This window comes from Salvia splendens, chromosome 6, assembly GCF_004379255.2.
Source record: "Salvia splendens isolate huo1 chromosome 6, SspV2, whole genome shotgun sequence".
Classification (NCBI taxonomy): Eukaryota; Viridiplantae; Streptophyta; class Magnoliopsida; order Lamiales; family Lamiaceae; genus Salvia; species Salvia splendens.
This window is the reverse complement of record NC_056037.1, coordinates 12,363,909-12,385,942: the sequence shown is the minus strand read 5'-3', so window position 1 is coordinate 12,385,942 and position 22,034 is coordinate 12,363,909. Positions and strand designations below refer to the sequence as shown.

The 22,034-nt window shown below is 37.8% G+C and overlaps 3 protein-coding genes across 5 annotated transcripts; 1 reads left to right on the top strand and 2 right to left on the bottom strand.

The window, feature by feature from the left end:
* Positions 1-1,646: 1,646 nt before the first annotated feature.
* On the bottom strand, positions 1,647-10,818 carry LOC121809776 (AUGMIN subunit 5-like). Its single transcript, XM_042210576.1, has 10 exons — positions 10,043-10,818; positions 9,276-9,812; positions 8,305-8,446; positions 7,845-8,021; positions 5,213-5,422; positions 4,558-4,743; positions 3,658-3,817; positions 3,173-3,368; positions 2,806-2,938; positions 1,647-2,105 (listed from the first exon to the last, which is right to left on the bottom strand). The coding sequence occupies exons 1-10, from the start codon at positions 10,504-10,506 to the stop codon at positions 1,986-1,988; spliced, it is 2,325 nt and encodes a 774-aa protein (XP_042066510.1). The 5' UTR covers positions 10,507-10,818; the 3' UTR covers positions 1,647-1,985.
* A 4,542-nt stretch (positions 10,819-15,360) lies between these two features.
* LOC121809328 (E3 ubiquitin-protein ligase At3g02290-like) lies at positions 15,361-19,204 on the top strand. Its single transcript, XM_042209896.1, has 5 exons — positions 15,361-15,539; positions 16,144-16,473; positions 16,846-17,275; positions 17,675-17,784; positions 18,897-19,204. Exons 2-5 carry the CDS (start codon positions 16,357-16,359, stop codon positions 18,921-18,923), a joined length of 684 nt encoding a protein of 227 aa, XP_042065830.1. The 5' UTR covers positions 15,361-15,539; positions 16,144-16,356; the 3' UTR covers positions 18,924-19,204.
* An 82-nt stretch (positions 19,205-19,286) lies between these two features.
* Positions 19,287-21,352, bottom strand: LOC121809329 (uncharacterized protein YwbO-like). 3 transcript variants are annotated; one of them, XM_042209899.1, is made up of 8 exons: positions 21,210-21,352; positions 20,636-20,780; positions 20,401-20,520; positions 20,275-20,318; positions 20,069-20,194; positions 19,882-19,966; positions 19,749-19,805; positions 19,287-19,661 (listed from the first exon to the last, which is right to left on the bottom strand). In XM_042209899.1, exons 2-8 carry the CDS (start codon positions 20,765-20,767, stop codon positions 19,581-19,583), a joined length of 645 nt encoding a protein of 214 aa, XP_042065833.1. In that variant the 5' UTR covers positions 20,768-20,780; positions 21,210-21,352; the 3' UTR covers positions 19,287-19,580. The 3 variants fall into 3 exon arrangements, with proteins under 3 accessions (XP_042065833.1, XP_042065832.1, XP_042065831.1); XM_042209898.1 differs by having other exon boundaries at positions 20,636-20,777; positions 21,210-21,333; XM_042209897.1 differs by lacking the exon at positions 21,210-21,352 and having other exon boundaries at positions 20,636-21,182.
* Between the last annotated feature and the right edge of the window lie 682 nt (positions 21,353-22,034).

The following is a 22,034-nucleotide window of genomic DNA, read 5'->3' as shown; positions in this document are numbered from 1 at the left end:
GAATCGGGCTTGAAGGACCCCAAAGGCTCTTTCGACGTCTTTCCGCACGGACTCTTGACGCTGCGCAAAAAGAACCCATCTCGGGTCTTGCGGGTTGCTGAGCGCCTTCACGAAAGTCGACTACCTTGGGTAGATACCATCGGCGAGAGAGTAACCCATGTGGTATACATTTCCGTTGACGGTGAAGTCGATCGCCGGTGCTACACCATTCAACACATCATTGAAGAGGGATGAAGAATAGAGCACGCGTTCAAGTCGTTGTTGGATCCAGCAACACTGAAATATGCATGTCAAATCCATAGGCGGTAGTCGGCGACCGCTTCAAGGATAAGTGTTGGGCCGCCACCTTTGTGGCCGCTTAAGTGTTGCCCCCTCCAAGCAGTCGGGCAATTCTTCCACCTCCAATGCATGCAGTCAATGCTGCCAAGCATACCGGGAAAGCCATGGACTGTTTCGTGAAGACGTAGCAACCGTTGGCAATCATCGGTGGTGGGTGCCCGAAGGAATTCATAACCGAAAGCTGAACGAACGCCCTCGCAAATATTTTTAAGACAAAGTATTTCATTGGACTCACCGACATGCAAATACTCGTCGAAGAGGTCGTCCGTTTGCCCAGTAGCGAGTTGTCGGATGGCACACGTACACTTCTGCAACGCCGAGAGACTTTGCTGACCGGTTGCATCTGGACCTGTTTGGAAGTATTCAACACGGGCGGACAATGTGTTGACAATGTTGACAATACGCATGAACAAGCGCTTTGACATGCGAAAACGGCGCCTAAAGTAATCTTCCGGAAACCGCGGCTGGTCGGACAAATAGTCGGCAACGAGCCTTTCGTGGGCTCCCTCCCGGTCACGATGGATGTAGCGGCGAGTTGATCTAGTTGGTTGAGGAGGAGGGGCGGGGGTATTCGCTGCGACATATGCTTCATAAGCGGCACGATGTTGTTCGTAGTATTCTTGTTCTTCGCGCTCCGCTTCCGCAATGAGATGAGTGAAATCCATTTGAGGTTTTGAGTGAGAGATGAATGTGTAGATAAGTTGTATGAAAAATATGAATGAGAGATGATTTGATGTGAAAAATGGATAATGAATGTATGTATTTATAGATGATTTTGGGGGAAAAAAAATAAAAAAATTCAAAAAAATGCAGAAAAGGGGCAAAAAACGGCCATTTTTTTAGGATTGTAAAAATATATATATTTTTAATTTTTTGGTATTATTTTTTATTTAAAAAAAATGATTTTCCAACGGATATGCCGTTGGCCAATCAGAACGCGCCACGTAGCCTGCTCACTGGCACGGACGTGCTCGATGCATCGAGCAGCGCCGTGCCAGCGACAGACAGCGTCTCCGTGCCGCTGGCACGGACGGCTGCATGCTCGCCGATGTGGATGCTCTCAATAAATTAATAAAGGAAGGTTCCTCGTCCCTCCCTACACCAAAATGGAGACGCTTCTGATATTCCTTTCTGATAAATGTAGACATTTCCACCATTTCCATAACTATTTTTTAGATATAGTATAAGAGATTAAATAAAGAATTAGTCACCAAATAAATTTACTACTTCTGAAACAATTTTGAATTTAGATCAACATCTTTTATGAATTACACAATGACATTATTTGTTCATTTGTAGCAGAAATATAAACGCACCACATGCCATCAACCAAACTATAGAATCAAATACAATGAACTAAAGACAAATTTATCAATGTAAAATCAGTCAGTAAGTATATATATAAATCAGATACAAACAGCCAGTTGCCTTCTCTATATCTGTTCTCCCTTCTTTCCATATAACTTCTGAGCAATCAGTAGCCTTCTCTATATCTGGTAGGACTTCAACCAATGTCCTTGATCAACTGGTTTTAGTATCAAACTCTTGGCTAAGATATCCATCTTAATGTGAAAGAAACCGGGGAACTAAAATAAACTATAGGATGATAACATTTCAGCAGCTGAACAATATCTATTGAGAGACATTCACTTGTCATAAAACGCCAGAAGCTGCTTCACATGATTCTGCCACGCAGCAACATTTTCTCCGTCTACGGCAACCCAATCTACAACGGTAGATGCTGGTTGTTCCCACCATTCGTCAAGCTAAAGAAAAACAATGAACACTGTCAATAGGACATGAACAAGCAAACCGTGACAAACCGAGTAAACATTTTTACTGTGGTAGTCTTATACTCTTATTTCCCCAGCCTGTATTTTACAGGTTAGTACCAACATATGATTAATACTACTCTTACTTGTTAATTGGTCCCAAACCTTGACAGCTTGTGTCGCATTGGATTGGGTCAGCCTTTTATCTGGTTACTCAAATGAAATGAAACAGCATAAAGGGGTAAATAGCAAGCATTTATTCACATGCTATAAGGGGAACTATTCCCTAGCATATTCTGCTGATTTCAGTCAGATGGATGGTGAAGTATACTATACTCACATTTGATCTTTGAATGAAGGTTTTCAATAGGAGCTAATAGCATAAAAGTTTTTCTCTCTAATGGAATTAAACCACAAAAGAGACTTCACTTTTTTTATTGTTTTTATATGACTTCTGTGTTTATCAGTTACATTGCAAACTATTCATTGATGAAAAAACTTAGCCCACTACAAGACTAGGCATGCTAATCTGGATAGTTATTGCAGGAGATCATTAAAAAAACCAAAAACTTCAGACTGATGGCATGCTGATTATTATCTAGCAGAAATTAGTAAATTACTAACATGGAACAAATATATAAATATTGGTACTGAAAACAGAATTATCATATCAGCAAACCAGCAGAGTACTCACCAACCCTCTCACATATGTGCAGTCCTCGAGACACTTTTGAGCATTTGAAACTGCATTTGTTAGTTCAGGTAACCATTTTTCTGAAACAGTCTTCTCTTGATCAGCTGCTACATTCAAGCAGTAATTAGTTGTCCTGCAAAACAGGTTTGATGAAATCAATAATTCAAACCATGTACATCTACAACCAAGGAGAACCAAATCAGAGCATCATAATTTTCTACTGGTTCTTCTCATAGGGATATAGAATCCCAGCTTTTAGGAATTATGGTGTAATCACCAATTCACAATTCGATGATAACACAACATAAAATAAAGTATAAATAGAACCCAAACATAAGGCTTATTTTTCTGATCCTAATGGATGTACCTATCATACTCTTGCTGCGCACGATGAGCATGATTTAATAAAGCATGGCCGCTTTCTACAAGATTCCGCCGTACATGAACCAAATCAATTGCTTTTGCCAAATCCTCCAACACGCAAGCCTCAGAACCACGGAGCTTTAAACAAAACTCCATGGACTCCAAAACTGATGCCAAACCAGCATCAAAACCATCAAAACCTACACAAATAATAGTCCAAATAAATCCAGGCCAGGACACAAGAACTGTGGCTGCATATATTAATTCAAGGGGTTGAAGTGAGTTTTCTCAAAGAATTTGTCACATTAATCATCATGAGTTTCAATAAAGGGGTTATAGTTATATCACAAACTGGAAATCGCAAAAGAAGATACATTAATTAATCAATTAATTAATTAAAGGGCATGTTCAAGAAGAAAAGCCACCAGAAAGTGATTTCCGGAAAACAACAGAAAAATTGGAAATACTGAACACTATGAAAAAGCTCACCAGCAGGATACTGTAGGGCAGCAGAAATGCGGCATATGGAAGGAACTGCAGAAGGATCTCTGTTACCAGCTCTAGCTGTCAGCACTGCTGCATTCCTCTCAGCGGTAGCAACTGCTTCGGGTCCTGGTGAGGCATTTGCACCCATTGATTCCAAGAGTGCCTGAATGGAGAGAAGAATGTACATAAGATCTCCATGATATACACGATCCATGTTTAGTCCCGTGAAAATTAGTAGTACAAAAATAGTGTTCGATCAATTATGTATTAATCAATATTCGATTGATTGGTCTGAGGTTCTCGACAAAAAAGATTTTAGAGTCCCATCACGGAAACAAGCTCCTTATCTAATCCAAAGAGGTCCTTGCCATACTTCAAGGTTTGATTTAGCAGCAACCGAGAAAGGTGGATCCCAGCAGTATGAACATGTTTTTCCACTCCTAACATTAAAATTTTAAAAATGCACGCCAGCACGATAGTCAAAGATTCTGATGAAATTAACACATAAGCAAGGCATCCGCTTATTGATACCCAGGCATACAGTTAGAAAAAAGTATGGCGCTACTGCAAACGCCTAATCACTTATCAATATGAAAACAAAATCACCATATGAACCATGAGTTGACATGAGCAGAATTTTATTAAGAGGAATTTCAGAACTTCAATTGATAGAGAACTTCATTAGGCAAACTGTGACCTCCCAGGTCCTGATCTCTGATCAAACTAGAGTAGAAAGAGAATACAGCATAACTTGAAAGTCAAGATCATTGTTTGCTGTAATGATGGGTACGCAAGCACAGAAAATTGAGTGATAGAGAAGCAGCAAGTTTCACCACTCAGTTATGTAGTGATACTAAAAAATAATCCAACTTAAGCAATAAATATTGCACTTTGGCCACAAACCTGAGGGGTTGATGGAAGCATGTAAAGGCTATTGTCAGGTGTTCGATAGAAGGCTTGAACTTCCTTATCAATGAGGTCTTTTGATCTGTTTGATAAGTCCATGACAATATTGCATGCAGGAATTACAGTGCTTGATGCATATTCCCTTGCAGCTAATGGCTGTTGACTCCAGAATGAAGCGGCATCCTTCAATTACAAGGACATATAATTACTGTTTTGCCATAGAGCTACAACAAACCTTGTATTATCAAGATTCTTAATAACCGAACTACTTAGGAGCCCAACAAAAAATGCTTTTTAGTTCCACAAATGGACGCCACACAACTGTAGATGTCAGCATCCTACACCCAAAACTTTCATGAATGATAGTATAACTTTCCAAACATTTAAGCATTATCATAATCATAAAATGTACATCAACTCTATACATGATTTTTACTCAAATTTCACCACATGCATATAAATCATGCTGTATTTTTGCAGACACATTTCTAATTACCTTCAAACAGCAGAATCTAATTGTATCATTGAAAAGCTGCCCCTTCAGATAACATAATAATGCCTAGTAAAGCCTACTACAGTTTATTCAGGTAGCTAATATAGGGAATGATATGGGTGTATGAGTGTGTTTGCATGCATAAGAGGATGATCCTACCATGTTTGCCTTAAGTAATGCTTTGTAGATCGATTCCAACTCAGATCTGCGTGCATCGAACTCTTCAATCTTCTTCCACTTTTTCCTTAAAGAGTTCTCAGCTTCCTTCCTCTCGGCACATAATTTATCCAAACGATGTACTTCAGACACCAATGTATTCAAACTAGCACGGAATCCAGCAGCTTCCCTTTCCTTGGCCCAGACCTCTAACTATAAAATATGAAGAAGAGGGCATGGTAAGAAAGACATTGCCACCCATTGTATTTAAATATAAGGGTTACGGCCTTACAGGTGAAATTTCAATACACGCAGGGGGATAAAAATTTTGTTTGAACAAGTTAGACAGGATCAGTACACTAAATAAACACAACATATAAATCGTACTCATTAAGGAGAATCTTTCAGAACTACCAAACCACCCCTTGCCCCTCCATAGAAGAACCCAAAATAAGAGAGAAGTGGAAGAAGAAAACACATAAACTCTAACACCAACTGGTAAGAAAATTGAAAAATATAGCATGGGGAATAAATCATATTGAGCCACCCTAGAAGCCAAAGAATACAAACCAAAAATATTGAAAATCAAAAATTTAATTAGATGTGACAGCAAACCTTCTAAGAAGATTCTCTTGCAAGTATATTGCTTTTCAATATTTTGAAGGCCAAAAATAACCTTAGACCCATTACTTATTTAATCACATAAGCTCCTAGTTGTGTGTTATATAGGTGACATTCGAAATGGTACTGATACGATCCCACATCGGTTTCACACGAAAGTGTGGAATAGCATATAATAGAGAGTCAACCTTTTACCTTTGACCATGGTTTTGGGTTAAGTTAGGGCTTCCTATCTTATATGCTTATCAATTTGGTGCGGCGAACGTGGATCCGGATGTCCTACGGAAAGGGGCTACCCGTAGGTGTGACCAAAGGGGTGCCACCAAAAAATGTGGGCCTAAAGGAAAAGGGCAGCAAAGGGGATGGTGGGCCCGTGGCTTTGGGTTTGCCACCTGGCGTGTGCCGTCCGGTTTAAAAGAGGGATGGATTGATACAATCCCACATCGGTTTCACACGAAAGTGTGGAATAGCATATAATAGGGAGTCAACCCTTTACCTTTGATCATGGTTTTGGGTTAAGTTAGGGCTTCCTATCTTATATGCTTATCAGTTACACATAATACATTCAGCTTTCCTGAAGAGCCAAGACAAAGGATCACTTCATATCTCCCTTTTATGCGCTAAATTGAGCACCTTCTAATATGGAATTGAAAAAATGACCTCGAATATATACTTCTAAGCCATTGACACAACAAGTTTATCTATGCAACAATTGTGAATGAGACCATGTCAATTGTCAGATAAAAATCACTTTAAATGGCATACTGCTGGCATGGTTGAGAAAATGAGAGAGTTGGTTAACTAAACCAAACCACAAAAACTGAAAAACCTTTTATTAAAAATATTAGGTGAGAAGTTGAAAACTGACTAAATACATAGCGTATATCACAATTGAACCAAACGATTGTTCCTAGGAGGCTATGGGCATTCCATGCATTATTTGCTATCTTTTTTTTTCCTGTCTTAACATACCATTATTTTGGTTTTTTTATCAATCCTTAAAATATATCAGTTGATACCACTATTTAATATTTCAAGTCGCCACAGTTCTTCTTTACTTTATCTAGCATTATTGTTTACATGACTTTGATTCGACCTGAAACATAAAATAAAGGGATATTGGTCTCTAAAACTATGAACTTTGGCCTAATATTGGTATTTCGCATGAACTTTAAAATTGGTCCAAAATATCACAAACTTTATACTCCTTATGTCCCAACTTAAGATGACACACTTTCCTTTTTAGTTTGTCCCAAATAAGATGACACATTTCTATTTTTGGCAACTTACTCTCTCCAATTAATACACTCAACCACTTTTTCTCTCCCCAATTAAATATTCAACTCTCTTTCTCTCTCTATTAATACTTACACCCACCTTTTCTTTCTCCAACTAAACACATTAACCAACAACACCTAAAATCCCGTGCCGATTATCAAATGTGTCAACGGAGGGAGTATTTCGTGTGTTATTTCCCTCAGCGGGTCAATCACCATATCTAACTAGCATACGTGGCCTTTTTATCCTACTTCGCACATCTAAATCAACGTGGCTTTCGACATGGCTTTCATTCTACTTGTTACAAACTTAAAAAGTGGTCTAAAGTATCATAAGCGTTTCACGGTTTCCTACGAAGAATAAGTTTTCGCCAAAAATATCTTAGAGCAATTTTAAAGTTCATGGGAAATACCAAAATTAGGCCAATGTTCGTGATTTTAGGACCAATATCCCTAAAATAAATGCTTGTCGAAAATCAAATTATGTCAAGTCACATATGTGATGTATACTATGAGATGTCGATACATTAAGTAAAAAGATTACAACTATAACCTTACATATAAAAATAAAAAAGTAAACCACAAAACTACTACTTCAAGGCTCTACTTAGGCCCATTTACATTTATCACAGCACTAGGCCCAGTTTGCCACCCACTTAGCAGCCATCTTACCCCAGTTTGATTTTAACTCATACCATAACAGAATGGAAATAAGATTTACTAAAAGAAATTATCACCTCAAGTTGCCTAAGGCTGCTCATATTTTGAGACGTTCCTGCAGTGACAAGGGAATTGGACGAAACTGTATCACCACTTCCATGGAGACGTTTCAAAAGTAATTGACCCGTGTTTCTAGCTTCAGCAGCCTTGTTGAGTGCATCTTCTGTGGCCAGAAATTGTTGTACATGTGCTTTCTGCAGACATAATGTAGTTTGACATAATTAAATAAAGAAGAGAACTTGTGATAATGGAGCCACATTATGAAAATAAACATTTGAGGCAATTGACATCTGCAGAACTAACTATAAGTACTTAGAAAAGGAAAGCTCCAACAAAATATATGCCATTGGATTTCTTATGCTTCAGAAGTAACCAACACAATACAATCCATGATAAAATAGAAGAAACTAATGTCTATTAGGAAAACGTGAGAAAGAATGATAAAGTACTACAAAGCTGCACTACAATGAAATATACCTGTCTCTCCAGGAGTTGATTTTCTGTCCCTCTTGAGGGAGCATCACCGCCGAGCTTCCCGTTACTATAAAGATGATACTGTAGTGGAGAGCCTATGTCAGTAGACGAAGCCTCAACTATTGTGTCATTCTCGTACTTGTACCTTCGTAAAAGAGAATCATTTATTTTGGAAGAGCCACAAAAAGAAAATTTGAAGTGGAAAGAATAGGTGATGCAAGGCAGTGCATATGAACACAGTGAATAGCATGCAATAAATAAATAAGTCAAAGATACTATCAAAACATAAAGTTAGGTAAAAAGGTAGTTCTGGCATTTGAGTCCAGAGAGAAGTAAAAAGATAATTGTGATCCCCAGAGGTTAAGAAACACAGCATTCTTAATAGTCTGTTTCAAGAGTAATTACAAGAATATTCCATGAAATGACACACACAAGTTGCTGGCACATACAAGACTTTAGATTGAGAGTGCATATCTTGGTGCTGCAAGGTGTTTACAACTAAACAGAGCCACTATTTGTATCATTTCCACAAAAATAATTGAAAAATAAAAATTTATCACAACTGTTAGTAAGTGATTGCTAGAAACAATCAGCAAGCAAAAGCTGGCACATAATTCACGCCCATCAATGAATACATCAAGTAAGAAAACTGAGAGATCCATGAGAAAAATGTTGGTTTATAAAAGAGTGCAAAAGTACGTCCCAGAGAAAAGTAAAATGTTTGTGCCCTAATACAAATGCCAATGTGTCAGAAAGAAAAGGATGATGTATATAGAGTAGCAGAGCAAACAAAGATATAATTAACCCGATCATGCTGTTTTCCTTATATTAAGCAACAGTTTTTGACATGCAGCAGGCATGATAAATTATTGAGATGAATACTTGCTCCACCAAACATTCTGACACCAGAGAAATAGAGCAAATAGTACCAAAAACAGAAATACTACATGGTTGGTGCATATTCATAAGAGTACCTTAATGTTTCAGCATCTGCTCTTATATCAATTTTGTCTATTTCCTTTGTGATTTGAGTTTTCAACCATTGTGTGTATGAAGTGATAGCAAGAAGCAACTGAGGAGGGCTTTTCAGACAATCAGCAAGCATATCTTTAATTTCAGAAGGTAAATCAAAATAAAAATCAATTCCTAATTTTGGAGCTTCTGATTGTGGATTAGCATGGATTCCATTTCCTTCATATGCAGGAAATGAGCTACGAATTTTTTCAGCCATCTGAGTAGCAAGAGATTCACAAAGTTTGCGGATATTTTTTTCCCTCGCTGTTTCTATAAGAATTATATCATCTGCCGATTTTCCGCCTTTGACAGTTGAATAAAGTTCCTGGTCACTATTTGCAGGGAAGATGGTCACTGTTTCATTAGAGTGGGCACTGGATCTCTGAGCATCTCTAGCTTGGTTTACATAGCGCCTAAGACGTTTATGATACTCAGCAAATATTTTTGCTGCTTCATCACTTTGTTGATCATAAGCCTCCAACATCACCTGTTTGTGCCTACAATTAGAGAATCATATTTTAATTTTGCATTGCTCTGCAAAGCTTGAACTGTCATTTCAAAATGAGTGGTCTTGCTTATTCTACTAAATTAAAGGAGAAGTTAGTCTTCTTCTTCACATGAAGAACCTCATTATCATATCAAAGCATATTATGGAAAGCTACTCTGGTGCCAATCCTTACTTATACCTAAAACATCAAACAATTAATGGATCGGAGTAGGAATAAACCTGTAATTTGATCTCTCATCAAGCATCCGTCTGCGCTCAGCCTCCTCCCTCGAGACCTCAATCATCCTGGCCTTGAGCTCCTTGCGCTGCCGCCTCACAATCTGCCTCAACCTCTCAACTTCCTTCTCTGCCAACTCTCTCTCCTGCAATGCCATCTCCCTGCTACTCCCTCCCCCACTCTCCCCTTTCCCAACACCCGATTTCTCCCTCCTCCGCCCCTTGTCACCGTCATCCGCTCCGTGGACGAGAATATTCCTCCTAATATTCTCCACTGTCTTCTCCGACTTCACCCTTTTCAGCAAGAAATTCCACACCGGAATCATGTTCCCTCGGCAAATCTTGCGGAGCGAATCCGCTGCGGGAACCGCCGCTTTGGCGGAAGAAGCGTAGGGGCCGAGAGGCCTGTAGCCCATCTCTTTCTGGAGCCATTCCAGGATAGCCTCCGGCTGCGCCGCCGATTGCATTGTTTCCGTTAGTATCCTAGGGTTTCGGTAGTGGAGCGCGGTGGATCTTCATCCAATTGAAGTATTGAACATTGCACAGCGCAATCGAACTGTGAACAAACTTTGAACTACAAGGATCCGTTAAAATTCGATGGGATTGAATAATCGACGACGTATCTAACAATGCCGGCGAAGATGAATTAAAACACAAAATTTTGCCAAGTGGATTAAACTGTGTACATTTTGTAACGGTTCGAAAAAGTATAGAGGTGGAGTAGTTCAGAATCAAACATCAATTGAGACTTCAAAACTTTGAGTGTTGGAAAACTGAGAGATGAGCTCTCATTTCAAATCGAAGAAAAACCCCGCCCCGCCCCGCCCGATTACCTGATAACGGGTCGTCGGATCGAGATCCATATCAGTTTTTCCATTTATTTCAAATATAGCTCTAGTTTAATTTTTTGCATAAATTCAAAGTCAAATTTAAATACAGGAGTATTTCTTTACAAAAAATGTTTGTTCTCTTTTATGATTGGTGTGTGGATTTGGAAATTGCCACCAAAAAATGATTTCCCTTGGAATTTCTAGGTAAGGAAAACAATTATTTCACGGCTTAAATGACAAAAAGTCTTTTTTTTTTGTTCATTTAATGCATTTTTGTCATATACTTATGTTTATGTAGTCTATGTTTATATAGTGTCAACTTTTTGTATAATGGAATACAAATGATTTCATCATTCTTTCATGCTAGTGTAAAAATTTTAATTGTTATTTCGTATTGGAACAAAAAGTTTAATCTTTGTTTCATGTTAGATAAAGAATTGACGATGTCTAATATACATGATCTCATTCAACATTGTTGGTGGTGGTAATCACATTTGAAGTATTTTTTTGCATAATTTTCAAATATTTATATATTTTTACCTTCTTTTTACATTTTTGCCACTTACAAATTAAAATGTCAATTATATATATATTTTTCTTTTGACTCTTAAAGCATCCACAATAAGAAGGACTTCCCCACGAACTAGCACTATGACTTCCCAAAAACACCTTCTGCCACGTCATTAGGACTTCCCACCCCATTGTCACGTCCCTAGGACTTCCCACTGCACAATAGTGGACTAGCATTGGGACAAGCACTAGGACTTCCCAACAAACAAATTCACATTTTATATACGGAATTAAAATTTCAACACGAATACGGAGAAAATGCGAACATTTTATAAATAAAAAAACATACATAATTAAAAAAAAATTACATAGTGAAATAAAAAAAAAATACATGGTTCAAAGAGAAAAAAAAAACCATCCCAAAGCATCGACACACGCGCCCCCTCTCTCACTCCTTGTCGTCCCCTAGGCAAGTCGCGGCGGCATCGGAGTCCCTAGATGCTCCCCCACCGCCGATGGGTGGGAGCCCCACATCACGCCTCATCAAGTCGATGACCCCCTGCAACATCTCCTTGTGTGTGGGGTCATCGGTCGCTCTCCACTCCTTTATGGTTTCTATCATGTTCGTATGATGTCGGATATTCGCTATATGGGAGAACTCGGGGGGTCGGCTGGATTGTTGTAGGGACTGCCGATTGGACCTCCTGGGACCCGCTATTGGCGCCTTCCCTAGACATCCGCATTGCCGTCTTTTGCCTAATCGGGCGACAACAGCGGTTAAACAAATGAGGTGTCGGGATATCTTCGGCATCGTCGGGGAGGTCTGCTGTAGTCGCCGCTGATGTTGATCTTCTGCCGCTTCGGCCAGCCAGCGGCAACACCCGCCCGAAACTTTGCCGACTCCATCAGCACCACATAGGAGTCCCAGTGGGTAAACGAGTCGTGTTTTCCATGCTCGGGAAACTCTTGCATCGTCATCCTCTCCGCATCCTCCATGGTGTGGTCGCTGGTAAGCATGCGGCCGTTGTTCTCGTATAGGCCGACAAATCGGGAAACAACGGTCTTCAGTCGGTCCCATGTCTTCCGACACTCTTTAGCCGTGTGAAACCTTCCATCCGACGGTTTAAACGCACAGTAGGCTTGGGAGATACGGTTCCACATGTTGTCGATTCTCTAGTTGCTCGAGCGAATGGGATCATCGCAAACATTAATCCAAGCTTTCGACAAAACCACACACTCCTCCTCACTCCAGACGGTCCGCCGTCTCTCCTCATCATCATCATCCGCCTCCTCCGCCCCAACCCTCGCCTGCGAGGACTCACTCGCCACCCCCTTGCCCTTGTCGCGGCCCCTGCCCCTGTCCTTCTTCTTCGAACCACCCCGACGTCCTGCAGCCGGTGGACTCTGAGTGGGAGGCACCCTAACTGGAGATAGACCCAACTCCTCTAATGAGAAAGTCTCAGCAGAAGTGTACTGAGACTTCAGTGGAGTACATGTCTGGGAAGCCCCCATAAAAAAAATCAATAGTGGGGCGATAGACATTGTCCCCGGGCTACCCCTGCATCATCCCGCTCATATGGGTCATCATTTGGGGCATCATCCCACTCATCTGGGGCGTGCCGACACTCATGCCCGCCATTTGGGGCATCATCCTTGCCATCTGAGGCCAAGAGTACATGTTGTAGTACTGTGGCATCATCCCCGTCATCTGGGGCATCACGCCCGTTCCACTTCCAACCGGGAATGTGGTAGTTTGCGTTTCACTAGTGACTGGGGAGTCGCTGTCGTGGTGCTCCATTGATCTTGAATAGAAATGAGAGTAGAGAGAGAGAAACTCGTTAATACAAGTGGTGCAAATGAAAATGAATCGAAACGAGCCGTATACATAGAGTTTTTTTTAAAAAAATAATCAAAAAGGCGCTCGTCTGTCGGGAGCTCACAATAGCGGACGAGCCGACGGACACCGCGACGGACGAACGCCTTATACGACGGACGATGGGTCGTCCGTCTGGTTTGTCCGTGAGTGGGATGTCGGTCGCAATAGTGGACGAGCGCGACGGATGTGCGGCTCGCCGGTCGCTTGTCCGCCGGCTCGTCCACTATTGTAGATGCTCTTACTTACATTTATAATCTCTCCCTTTTTGTCTGCATTTCTACATCTGCATCTCAATTTATTAAATTGAACACCAAATAATGGCATGAAATGAAAATAGAAATTAATACTACTATTATTTAGTTATATCCATTATTACATCATATACTACCATTTACTCCGTATTAAATTTAACACCAAATAATGGCATGAAATGAATATAAGAATGCATGAAATGAATATAAGAATTACTTTTATTCAGTTATCTCCTTTATTACATCATACCATGACCTAGGTTTATACTGTTTGGAGAGATAAAATATCTATAAGTATTTTGCCCTCCTAATGCTTTTACCAAACAGAGAAATTTCGGAATAATGGTTTTAATTCGCTGACCTTTCGTAATTAGGGATTCAATTCACTGACCTTTCGTAATTTGGGATCGAGGCATGCGTATTTTTCGTAACAAGGGATTTATGATATTTTAGCTTATTTATGTGCTTTTTTAATATTATTTCCCCCTAACCATTTATCAATCGTCTAAATTACCCTCTTCAAATTTTTACCTAAAAATGATATCTAAACATCTTCCCACTACTGTGTCAGTTTTTATACCGTGCTGTTTCTTTTTCTCATTTCACATCAATTAATTCATTTTTAGTTAAATTCGCATAACTCTTTTGTGTCGTGAATCAAAATATTTTTGAAATAAAACTACCAACAACAAACACATGTATTTTACTTGATCAAATTAATCTCTAGCTTCTCATCATATATGATTATTATTTATGTTCCATTAAATATCTCATATTTCATTTTTAATTCTTGAACAAATGTCACATATCACTTTACTATTTGTTTTAATGGATCCCATATTTTATTAACTCAATATAAAACTGGTACGTGAAAGTATGTCTCACAATCCACTAATTTTTTTCACTCAATTTCCTTTACAAAGTCAAATAATTTTTTAAGACTTGCACCGATCAGATATGAGAAAATAATGGGGACCAACTTAATATTTATTTATTAAAATTTGAGTTTAAAAAACTTGGATCTTTAAACATTATAAACTCTACGTTTGAATTTATCAAACCTAACAATAAATTTTTATTTAATGAAAATGAAATGAGCTCGTTTATTTTCGCTTAGGATTTATATCGAGTTTATTGTGAAGAAATATGACAAAGGATTAAAGTAGCCAAAACTTCCCTCACGTTTGTTGTGAAAATCACATAGATCTTTGACGTTACATCTGAAGGGATCATTCGATTCTTAAAAATTTGAAGGGATAATTTAGACAATTAAAAAATAGTTATAGGGAAATAATATTAAAAAAGAACATAAATAAGCTAAAATATCAGAAATTCCTTATTACGAAGAATATACATGCATTGATCCCAAATTACTAAAGGTCAGCGAATTGAATCCTTAATTACGAAAGGTTAGCGAATTTAAACCCTTATTCTGAAATTTCTCAACATGGCCTAGTGCAATATAAAGTTCTAAAATATAATCTCAATTCTCACATCTATCTAAAATTAATGGTAGATCATAATAGAATAATCAAAATTACTAGATGTAATCATTGAACCCGCCAATAGATATTTTTAATAATTTATTTTAAAAAAAAAGAGTTATTGGGATCAGTGGGATGTGGCTAAAAAATTATTGATTTAAAAAATGGCACGAGGACGATAAAAAATGGTCTATAAATCGAGTGAATTAGTATAAATCAATAAAAAATTAGTGTATAAGAAAAGAAAAGGATGAATTAATTAAATACTAGTGGCACAATTCAATGTCATTAATGAATTATTGATGCTAATAAATAAATGCAGTAGATGACATTATACTGTTTATTGTTATAAAAGTATTGAAGCAGACTATTATGCTTCACCCACCACAACGTCGGTAAAGCTTTTCTACATCAAAAATATAAGAAAATTGAATAGATGCAATAAATAAAAGATAAAATCTGTACAATTTTCGAGCCATCATCACGCCTCGGATTTCTCGGCTTCTCTCACTCTCCAGAGAGTAATCATCTCCTTCTGAGTTCGGATTGGTATATATCCTTTGATATCTTCGATGCTTGCTTGCGTTACAACTTTCCTTTTCTTTTACTTTTTTCTTTTCGATCAAATTTGAATATCGGGTTTGGTCAGAAACGTATAATCTGTAATGGGTTTTCTGGGTTCAAGGTGTCGATGGAGGATTTTGTGACCTTGAAGTGTTTTTCGTTCTAAAAATTTAGATGATTTTGCTTGCTTGATTTTGAAAAAAATAGAGAGTTAAGGACTGTTCATGACCGATCACTTACTTTATGAAATCATGATGTTTCAATTTTGCCTATTGTGTCTTGAATGTCACATTATTACATAAGCAATTCCTTTTCACAATTGAGCTCATCTTGATTCTTGTTAATGATTGATTACTTACTTTCTGAAATTTTGATGTTTCAGTTTTGCCTTTTTGTTTTAAGTGGTATATTACCTACATAAACATAAACTAGAGCTTGGCTATCCGGAAAAAATCTTTTCTTATTCACAATTGAGCTCATCTTGCTTCTTGTGTGTGTGTGTTTGGGGCTGTTTGTTTGCATGATAAAGAAAACTAATGCTGTTTATATTCAAATTCTGGTAGTTTAAGTATCTTTTCCGTTCTTGCAGGGGAATATCCAAATTTGATTTTGTCTGTGAATATAACTGAGACATTTGGGGATTTCTGTGTGTTGTGGGGAGAGGCTGCTGGTTCGCGGAGTTAGTTAAGCTTCTGCGAGCTTGGGATCCTCTCTCATTAAAATTATGATATGAGGTCTTGATGATTATGTGACTGCATCCGGTTCGGCAAGGAAATTTTGTTGCTTGATTAACACTGAGATCATGGGTGCTGCTTGTTGCTGCATTAGGGGTGACTGGGATGATTTTGCTAACCCGAACAACTCAATATACAGAAACTGTTTATGCCCCCATTGCTTCGTTCAGAATTTCTTGTATCTGGTATGTGTTCCTAGTTCCATGATGCTTGCTTTCTTAAACTACCAATGATTTCTTGGAGCTTTGGCATCTCATTACAGTTGCTTACGATAATCAATGATGCTCCATTCGATTGACTAGTTGTGGTACTGCTACCCTTACTGCTGTTTCTTTTCTCTTTTTTTTTGTATCAAAGTTGCTTCTTTATGAATGTAATCAATAATTCTTTTTAGCCCATAAAAGAAGAGGTAAGGAAGTTTTTTTGTTTTTTTTTCAAATTGAATTTTATAAATTTTGGCAGCTAGGATTGGCTTGTGTGTTATAGATTGCTTCATAGATGGTTAATGCATTACTATCTGAATACTGAATACTGAATACCTATTATTGGATTTGCAGTATGCATCACTGTTTCATAGAGGAGAGGAACGAACCTTACCCTCGTCCTCTCAGGGGACAGCTTCTTTAAGTTCCTCAGCATCGATTGATAACTCTTTACCCGATATGTTTCGCCCTCCTCCAAGACCTCTGCCTTATGATGCAGATCCAAGATATTTTCGCTTGCAGCGTGATGGCCTTGTCTCTCGAAAGGAGAAAGGGTCAAGCCATGCACATGAGGAAACTGAGCCGCTAAGATCAAGCGAAGTAGACGAGGAATCTGAGTCTGTGATTACCAAAAGCAAATGGAATGAATTTACATGTGAAGAAGCATCCAAAGGGTATAGTTCAAAATCGTCCCTAAAGCCCTCAACTGCCAAACCGGCAACAGGATTTGCTCATATTTATACTTCATCAGAAGATGAAGATGTCTGCCCTACATGCCTTGAAGGTAAGATCATGCCCTTCCATTACTTTAAATCTATTGTTGCTGTACTGTTCAGGTATTAAAAGTTGATTAGATATTCAAACTGAAGTCAATACTTCTCCTGGGTTTTGGGACAGCTACATCTTTCTATTGTACTGGGTATGTTTTCATAAAATCATTATTACATATATAATCTCCGTGTTAAGTATTTGATTTTCTGCAATATTTTCCCAAACAAGAATACTTGGACTTGATTGACCATGACTCTAAAAAAATTGAAGTGGTTGTCTTTAAATCTTGAATTTCCCTGTCATTCTGGGAGGTTCTTTCCTTGCTGATCTGAGTACATGAGTACTGCCAAAACTAATCGATTGAATGGTTTAAGGGTGTATGTCTACATTCTAATCCATCATTTTCTTGCAGAGTATACCAAAGAAAATCCAAAGATACTTACACAATGTTCTCACCATTTCCATCTTGGTTGTATATATGAATGGATGGAAAGAAGTGATAACTGCCCAGTCTGTGGCAAGGTAATGCTTGATCTTTTCCATTATACTTCCCTTTGGTGTAAGCATTATTCATTTTCTTGGCTGTTTCCAACATTTCTGATGTATTTCTGGACACAGAACATGATTTTCATTAAAATAAGAATGATCAGCTATGCCTTTATTTAATGTACTTGCCTATTTCGGAAAGGAGTCCAAGGTTGTACCTCTAGAATATGCTTTTGATGTGTATAAAACCTGCATGTTTAATGTGTTATAATGCCTTTTAAATGCTCAGATTTTAAGTAAGTTTCTCATAATTAAAAACTGGAACATACTACAATTATTCGAGGTTCCCAAATTTAGTAAGATCTCCTTTTTATGCTATTTCCAGTATGGTTGGTTAGTAGGACTACTCTTTTGTACCCAAGGCTGATTAGATAATTCTCATAAATTCCATCTGTGCATCGTGTTATGAAGTCTGAGTTCTTTTTTCTTGTTTATTGGTTGTGAATTGTGAACTGCTTTAGTCCGTTCAACCTACTTTCCCATAGTTAGATCAACATAATCCTACAAAGCTTATCGTGGGCATTTGCTTTGGTGGTATCCTGAATAGATAAAAGTACTATAGGCTAATCTGTTGTATGCTTTGATGGATTTTACAAAATTGAGCTTTTTGGATCATGTGAATAGCAAATCTTATTACTTAAATTGCCAATCTAGCCCATCACTCAAAGTAAATGCCCCCTTGGATATGCAACATGTACACGATGATGCTACTAGTGATCTTGGTTTCATGCTGATTTGAATTTCACTTTAAATAGGAACCTTTTGAGTTTTTTTCTGCTGAACACCGACCACTAGTTAAGTTAGAAGCCCCAATCGGGTTTTGGTGAATCAAAGAGTGAAGAAACTGCAAATGTCGTTTAAGAAACATTGTCAATATGCAGATTGTGTAGCTCTTTGCATACGACAGTAATTTTGCTCTTCGAGTCTGGTTTGTACAAATATTGAAAATAATTGCGATGAGTTTCTTGAAAAAAGAAAATTGATGTTTCTTGGGAACTAACTATATCTGCCACCCCATCTCTCCCACGAGAGTTTGTCCAAACCAAAGTTGGTAACTGAATATGACATTGGTTTTTTCCTATTGGTAGGTGATGGCATTCGATGAGACGACCTGAAGTCTTCCCCGGAGCGGTGGTCGTGGATGAGCTACCAGCTACAAGACAGAAGAATACATTTGAAGCTGGAAAAAGTGTAAAAGTGATTGTATATATGATGGTGTCAAGAGAAATGTGTGATGGGAGGTCTCTAAATGCTGATGGTGTTCAGCACAACAATGTTAGCAGTGCATCCTTCATTTTTCTTGCAGATACTTGTGCTTGTATTTGTCACAGTTGCCATTTCCATTTCATGGGGGAAATTCCTCTTCAATTGGAGTACATATTTGCTATTTGCATTATCTTTGATGTTTTAAACTATCATATGTCTGTATGCTCATGGGAAATTGTTGCAGAGTAGAAAGAAGCAAGATTAACATCGAGTTGATAGCAAACTAAAAAGATTTATGATTATGAAATGTGAATATATACTCATTTGATATTGATTTTTGTTGTATACTAGTAAGCAAATAAGCATGATTAAATATTGGTTCACCTATAACCACTTAATTTCATCATTGTATATAGACTATGACAATATGGTACAGCGAAGCAAGCGACACATTCCTCTATTCAACTGACGCTAGACAAAGACAAGGTCTGTTCTGGTATTACAACAACAACAATGGTGGACACAGCATACGTCTCTCGTCTGCGCCTCTTACAGTAAATGAGGCGCTAATTGCTAGCAGCAGACTGAAATGCTCTTAGGAAGGCCTCAGGAGGCTGCCCTCCACTTAACTGGTGCTTGCCATTTATCTGTCAAAATATGTTTATACTATTCAACATTTTCCAGAAAAGGAAAAAAGCATTATTATGTTGATGCATATCTGAAGCAGGACTTACCACATAATGAGGGACTCCATTAATATTGGATGAGAACTTCCTGAGTTCCTCATTAACCTAACCACATAAAGAAATAAATAAAGCAAGTTTAAGCTTTGAAGCATGAACTGACAAGAGAATATGGAAACTTTACCTCCTTCATCCCGTTGATCGGATTTGCAAGAAACTCCTCTGCTCCTTCCACTCCAACTTTTTTAGCACTTTCAACAAGAAAACCCCTTCATTTGAAAACACACAATGTATTTTAGTTTAGTCTAATGGCTTCTTCCTTGATTCCAAATGAGTGAGAAATTAGAGGGAAAAGTGGAAGTTAGTCTGACCTGTCACCTATATATCTCCCTTGTGTGAAGTAACCATGGAATAGCTCCTCAACAAGTTGATGCTGCTTATCTTGCCCTTGCTTTCCAGCAAAGTAGATTAACCTATGGCTCTCCACACTACTTCCCCTGTGATACCAACAATCATTCTACACTCACATAATGCACATCACAAATCGGAACTGCAATTCTTCTGTAAATTAGCTTACGTAAGTCCAGACACGTCGTAATCCATGCCAACACCCTCAAAAACCTACATAATGAAGAAACAAACTCTATTTATAAGCAAATGATCACATTATACCAAGAAAGAAATTGAAGGAGCAAAAGGGAACCTCTTTCATTCGAGCTGTTATTTGTTGAGCTCGAGGGCCGAACTTCTTCTCAAAAATTTCCTTCTTAGCAACGCCCTCCTTGGGCGCAGAAGGGTCCAGCAAGAAAGGATGCCATTTCATCTGTAAATGTTGAAATCTATACGAATCAAACCATGTTTCTAACGCTGTAGCTTCATTTTACAACATAAATTAGTTTAGCTTCAAAATATAGATGCATGAGTAGTATTTGTGAAACCTCAAAAGAGTATTTATGATTTGAGGAAGCAATTGCTTTGTCGAGATTCTTCTTGCCCACATAACACCATGGACACACGCTGTCGGAGGTGATATCAATTTGAATGTGTTTCTTCCCGCTGCTGCTGCTCATCCTTGTCAATCTACTGATACAGTTCATCACTAACACTGAGCTGAGGCTATTTTATTCCAAACCTTTTCTCACAGCAAACTCAAACTCAAACTCAAAAAATAAGTTGATTTTGAGTTCGATGAATTAGACAAACTTGTTTTTCAAACTAGTGCCTATCAACGCATAAAGAGGTCTACATATGTTGTTACATTCCTTGTGCTTATACAGCCTCCACCACCACAAAATTAACATTTAGATATGCTAATAGTATAAGATAGATAAACATCACTTCAATCATTTTAAGAACAGTTCTAGTATGGTTTTATTTTGAAAGCACATCGAAGAATCAAGCTTGACTTTCAAAAAGTGGAGTAAAACACATAGGAGCATAACTGTGGACTTAATTATTCAAGAAAGGAGGAAACAAAAAGCAGAAAGAAACATAATTCATGTTTGCAGTAACCTGGAAAACAGAGGAATTTGGAGATTGTTGAAATAGTACAAACGCTTTCAACCTTAACTGAATCAACTACTTCTCGTGTCTTCTCTGTGGTGCACACAAATATGAATATATAATGGGCAATCTCTAAAATTCAACCGAAAAAAGTAATTTTCCAATCGAATTGTATTAGTTTGAATGTTGACTATACATATATAAAAATGGCCTGCATTCTAGAATAAGTAGTACTATTCAATTAAAAAATAGCTCAGGTGATGCTGAGGATCCTCCCAAAGACTTTATATTGGTTCATAAGTATTTGTAGCGTGTCGAAAATATCGGCGAATCAAACATAGGATATATAATAAATAGTATGATGAAGTATTCCTCCTATACCAATTAATTTTAAGATATAATAATCCTTTTAGACTTCTTTCATATTAAGAGGGTGGATAGTGAATTATGAGCTAAAATTTTAACGAGGAACATTTTTTTAGGTTCACGAACTTTGTCAAAGAACCATTTTAGGTCTGTCAACTACAAGTTAATATCATTTGAGGTATTTTGAACTTTTTCGGACGAAAATGCCCTTAAGACCTTCAAATGTCAATTTGGCCACTCATCTTGTGTCAGAGACCCAGAGTCCAACAATTTTTATCGGTAAATTTTTATATTTAAATTCAATTTAGATGTTAATTGATCTCCATTCTGAAATTCATATAAATAATACTCCGAATAACAATCCAACTTAATAGCTATCTAATTTCAAAACAAATAAACTAAATATAATTCACAAGGTAAGTTCTTAAAATACAATTTAAATTGAAAATATAAAATAAAGTATCAAGT

What these genes read in the sequence shown, in the direction of transcription:
- LOC121809329 (XM_042209897.1), bottom strand. Translation starts at nt 20,794, where the DNA reads ATGAACTGTATCAGTAGATTGACAAGGATGAGCAGCAGCAGCGGGAAG. An exon ending in ATCATAAATACTCTTTTGAG is followed by an intron (nt 20,521 to 20,635) that starts GTTTCACAAATA and finishes CAACATTTACAG; the next exon opens with ATGAAATGGCATCCTTTCTT. An exon ending in GGGAGATATATAGGTGACAG is followed by an intron (nt 19,967 to 20,068) that starts GTCAGACTAACT and finishes TTTCAAATGAAG; the next exon opens with GGGTTTTCTTGTTGAAAGTG.
- LOC121809776 (XM_042210576.1), bottom strand. Translation starts at nt 10,506, where the DNA reads ATGCAATCGGCGGCGCAGCCGGAGGCTATCCTGGAATGGCTCCAGAAA. An exon ending in CATTACTTAAGGCAAACATG is followed by an intron (nt 4,744 to 5,212) that starts GTAGGATCATCC and finishes TTGTAATTGAAG; the next exon opens with GATGCCGCTTCATTCTGGAG. An exon ending in TGCTTCCATCAACCCCTCAG is followed by an intron (nt 3,818 to 4,557) that starts GTTTGTGGCCAA and finishes CTCTCCATTCAG; the next exon opens with GCACTCTTGGAATCAATGGG.
- LOC121809328 (XM_042209896.1), top strand. Translation starts at nt 16,357, where the DNA reads ATGGGTGCTGCTTGTTGCTGCATTAGGGGTGACTGGGATGATTTTGCT. An exon ending in CTGCCCTACATGCCTTGAAG is followed by an intron (nt 17,276 to 17,674) that starts GTAAGATCATGC and finishes ATTTTCTTGCAG; the next exon opens with AGTATACCAAAGAAAATCCA. An exon ending in ACTGCCCAGTCTGTGGCAAG is followed by an intron (nt 17,785 to 18,896) that starts GTAATGCTTGAT and finishes TCCTATTGGTAG; the next exon opens with GTGATGGCATTCGATGAGAC.